Source organism: Hyposmocoma kahamanoa, unplaced genomic scaffold (genome assembly GCF_003589595.1).
Source record: "Hyposmocoma kahamanoa isolate Upper Pololo Valley unplaced genomic scaffold, ASM358959v1 100021, whole genome shotgun sequence".
NCBI lineage: Eukaryota > Metazoa > Arthropoda > Insecta > Lepidoptera > Cosmopterigidae > Hyposmocoma > Hyposmocoma kahamanoa.
This window is the reverse complement of record NW_020653200.1, coordinates 19681334-19685911: the sequence shown is the minus strand read 5'-3', so window position 1 is coordinate 19685911 and position 4578 is coordinate 19681334. Positions and strand designations below refer to the sequence as shown.

Sequence of the window (4578 nt, the reverse complement as noted above, 5' to 3'; positions counted from 1 at the left end):
GTCATTTACATATAACCAAATACTCCCAGCAAGGACGAACCCCTTGCATCTTGCAAATATAAGATTATAATAATAATAATAATAACGCACACACTCAATATAGCTCCGTACTAGGGAAACCCTGTGTCGCGGGTGCCATGGACACAAACATAGACAACCACAAATTACACCCAAACTAACGAGAGAAATAAATGTAGGCCATAGAAATATTTCTCCCGGCTCGGGAATCGAACCTCTGACCTCTGCGTGGTAGTCCGGCATGGTAACCGTTCGGCCACGGAGGCAGTCAATTGAACCGTTTGTAGCATAATAATTGGCAAACCATCGTCATAAGAATAGGATTAACCAAATAACAAGAGCAAATATTAACAGAAACCATTAAGACTTAGAAAGAATTTCCTTCATAGCTAGTTCGATCTTCAATTGCACACAGGCCACTCGTTCTTGGAAAATCTGATTAATCAATGTCAGTCTTTTCTGCTCCAGCATTGCGATCTCTTTCATCAGTCTTTGCTTTAATTCTGGTTCCTCTGGTGTATTTTCTCTATTCTCTTTCGTGTTTTGAGAACTCCCTTCCTGTTTATTTTTCAACGCAACATGGCTCCTCAACTTCACTATTTCGAATTGTTCTGAATTGATCTTCGCTTGCAACAATGACTTAAGTTGTAAGTACTCTGCATTTTCGAGCTCTAGCCTCAGAATTTGAAGTTCTTTTTCAGTTAGTTTCGGTTTTTCTTCTAATGGTAGTTCAAGCTCTTCTGAGGTTGCCTTTTCTGGTTTGAAATCAAAATTATCTTCAAATTCTGCTTCGAACGGTGGTTCTAATGAAGGAGATTCTTTTGTATCTACTGAGATGTCGTTGCTAATGCTTGGCGGAGATTTTTCTAGTTCTGGTTCAGACGGTGTCGTCACGGTTGCTGCTGCTACACTAGCAATTGCAATTTCGGTATTATTTGCTTCACTCGGTTGTGAATCCCTGCGCATTGGTTCAACTTCGGATAATTCTTGCGGTTTCTCGTCTACTGAAAGTTGCGGAGTCTGCAACGCGTTTGTGGCATTCGGTTCCACAGACTTTTGGACAGAACGTAGTTTCCTCTGGAAACAAAATTTGTGATATTGCTTATATAATAAAAAGCGCATGCTTAAATAATCACTAAAACGCGTGCCAAAGTTATAATTGCAAATATTTTTTATTGAAGGTATCTACGTAAACAATGATACAGAATGACGCTTTCTAAACAGTCTTACAGCGTTTGCGCACTGGGTTGGATTCATATCAGTTTCGAATCCAAGAAATGGCGGTACGAAGTAGTCATAGTACTATTTAAATGGGGGATTGCACCTAAATCTGTATTCCATCTTACAGAAACTCTACCTATATATAACTCTACCTACTTTGTATTAACGCTTGCGGACTTTTTATTAAGATTTATATAACACTGCGTCCGATTCGAGTTCGAACCGGTGGCGGCGGCGGCGGGGCGGAGGGGTGGAGTACAAGGTACAGATATTTAAAATTAAATCAAAAGTGGACATACCAATTTGGGACACACTGATTCGGTAATAATTATAAAATGTTCCTCTGAAAAGTCAGGTTATAAGGAAAGGCTGTACCTTACAATAACAAAGTAAAAAATTGACGGCAATTGAAAGTGCACACAGGTGACGAACGACTTAAACGCTGTACGCAATACAGCACCAGAGTGGCCCAAATTGTGAATCTCTAGATGTACAAGCGATGTCCGTATTTTTGCGAATTAGGTGCACAAATGACATCCGAAGTTAGTCCGAATTTTCTAAAGTATGTCTGTTTTGAAGACGGAGTAAAATGTTAGTTCATTACGCAAAAGCGTTGCCCGCTTGCGAGCAGCTAGTGATAGCAGTCGATACATATTCAATCGACTATCGACACGCTTGGAGAATAAATAGCTGAACTTGTTTCATTTGAATAAACCTCGAACCATTATTCATCCAATTACTGAGCACGGATTCATTTCAATTGTCAATTTTGTAAGTTCATACATACCTATTCTGTATTTAGAACTATGTTTATGAAAAATAAAGAGGATACATACTTTAAAGTTTTTAATTTTAATTAAGTATATATAATAACCAAATCCCGCAACAAATACATAACTATTTAAAATTTTATGAAAACTGGCAATCCTACCAATGTCACTTTACAATACAATGACCGGATGCAGTGCGTAATCACCTTTAGGACACATTTACATCGGGTCGTCTACCACCTTCGGCAGACTACTTCCTAGTCGAAGGCGACGCTGTTGACTCGCCGTTTAAATCGAGTCGTATGTCGCCTTCGGCGGGCAAGCGACACTCGCTTGTCCAATGTGCCATAATGGAATATTGAACGCCTATTTATTTTACTAATATACGAACGTTGATGTCAAAAGTCAAATCTGGCGCCGCCGTTAAGCGTCAAAAGCAATAAAATTGACGGTTACCTTAAGCTGAGTGACTATTGTTTGTGCCTCCCAAAGCTGCAGGTCGCGTGCCGTAGTGATGAAGCCAGCGTGCATCTCCGCGTGAATCTGGTTCAAGAGACTCTCCTGCTTGCGCAGTTCCGTACTGATCTCGATCGCGGAATCGGGGAAATCAGATGGTATTGATAGGAGAGGTGGCACATATCTGTTGGAGAACGGTATAAAGTCATACGTGTAAACGTCATAAAGTCATATAGTATTAATCATACTGACGTGTTCAGTAACTCTCAATCGAAATATCTGACTTCGGCTGGTTACTACTTGGAGACGGTCACCGCCCGAAGCTCTGTGATTGAAATTCAGCAGCTTGCTTTTGGGCGGTGATTGACTCAACCCTATATTGACTATGGCTTGAATGTTTAGTTTTTATTATTGTTGGTGTAAATTGTATAATATGAATAAATGAATACATGAAGTTTATTTCCGTTACGTTGAGTCTTGCTAAACATGATACAAAATTTTATGTGATGAAAATGTTTTTACAGGATTGTAACGCTGTTAACAGATTGAATGTCTACAGTAATGGGTGCACTTAAATCAGGGTTTCTTAACCTTTTTCTAGTCATGGATTCCTCTCAAAATTATCAAATCAAAGAGCCCAGATGCCCTTTTCGAAAAGATGAAGAAGGCTCGCGGGTAGCATTGACGCGCGTCTCGCTCGCTCTTCTCTCGGATGCGAAAATTCGAGAAGGTCACGCGCACAGTACCTATTATCCACTATTGTAAACCTAAACTATTGTAAAATTGTAGCGTCCATTGACGAGGTCTCGAGACTTACAGTCGGTGTGGTGGTAGCCTAAGAAAATGAATGTAGAACTTACTTAGAGAGGGTAACGCCGGGGAAAAGTTTCTCCGCTTTGGATATGAGATAGGTGAGCAGATTGAGCGACATGTTGAGCGCGGGGCCCATCACCGTCGCTATCGTCTGGATATTCACGTGGTTGATCTGAAATAATATTATATTTTAAACGAAAATTGTACAAAGAATACTTTCTTATTCAAGAATCATTTCTTATAACTGCCTCCACGACACGGGATTTAGTGCGGGGATATGCGTGTGTGCGTTATTTGGTTATTATTCTAACTAATTTTTAAATATTTTCTTAGTAATCTCAACAGCAACTTACTCTTTCCATAAAAAAAATGTACATAAGTTGTAGTTGGGGGAATCCCTCCAGTACTGGACACTTAAGGTTTTGATAACCTAACCTCCGGTTAAAAAAACCGACCGACGAAAAAACCGAAAAGTCTGAGGTACCCTCTTTCCAACAAAAAAAATTATCAATATCGGTTCACAAATGGCGGAGTTATCGCGTAACACACATACAAAAAAAACATACAGACGAATTGTGAACCTCCTCCTTTTTTTGAAGTCGGTTAAAAAAAACAAATTTAGAAATGAAATTCATGTTTTATTACGACACGTAACATTTTCAGATATACAATCATATTAGACATTCAAATAAATCAACATATATAATTATCGAACAATTTCAACCACCAAACCAATCATTGGTCTAGTTTTTGGCAACTTAGAGATCTGAGCACTGTGGGATATCCGCGAAGGTTTCATGCGCCCATTCTTTACATGTCACGGTCACGGTCACGGTCATTTGAGAACAGTCCCTCGACGCATGGCACTTGCAGAGAAAAACCCGCGTGTCATCGGACCTACTTACTATGAGCGTTTACCCGCTACTCTCAAACTTGAACCGTCTGACGAAATATTTGGGCGCCGGCTGAAAGACCTTTTCTTGAAAAATCCTATATACTCCGTAAAAGAATTTATGGACTTTAAATTGTAACGAATTCAGTGTTTTCTATATTTTTATTGTAATTTTTACCGCATTAACATACTCTTGTATAATTGTTATCAACTTATGACGATCCTTGATGGAGAATGATATTTGATATATAATTTAATGACAACAATATTATATAATGAATTGTTAATTTTCTAATTATTGTGTGCTTTTCTCATAATTTTCCTTTTTGTCTGACGATTTCAATATAATTTCTTATACTTTGACATGTAGTGCAATTTATACTGTAATGTTATATTTGAGAAATAAAT

The 4578-nt window shown here is 38.6% G+C and overlaps 1 protein-coding gene across 1 annotated transcript in view; it reads right to left on the bottom strand.

The window, feature by feature from the left end:
* Positions 1–273: 273 nt before the first annotated feature.
* The window catches only part of LOC113228967 (ralA-binding protein 1), a 27994-nt gene continuing 23689 nt past the window's right edge, over positions 274–4578 (bottom strand). Inside the window, exons 8-10 of the mRNA XM_026462424.1 lie at positions 3326–3450; positions 2466–2649; positions 274–1095 (exon numbers count right to left, since the gene is read on the bottom strand). Of these exons, the coding sequence (XP_026318209.1) occupies positions 379–1095; positions 2466–2649; positions 3326–3450 (1026 nt within the window). The 3' untranslated portion in view covers positions 274–378. The remainder of the gene's footprint in view (positions 1096–2465; positions 2650–3325; positions 3451–4578) is intronic.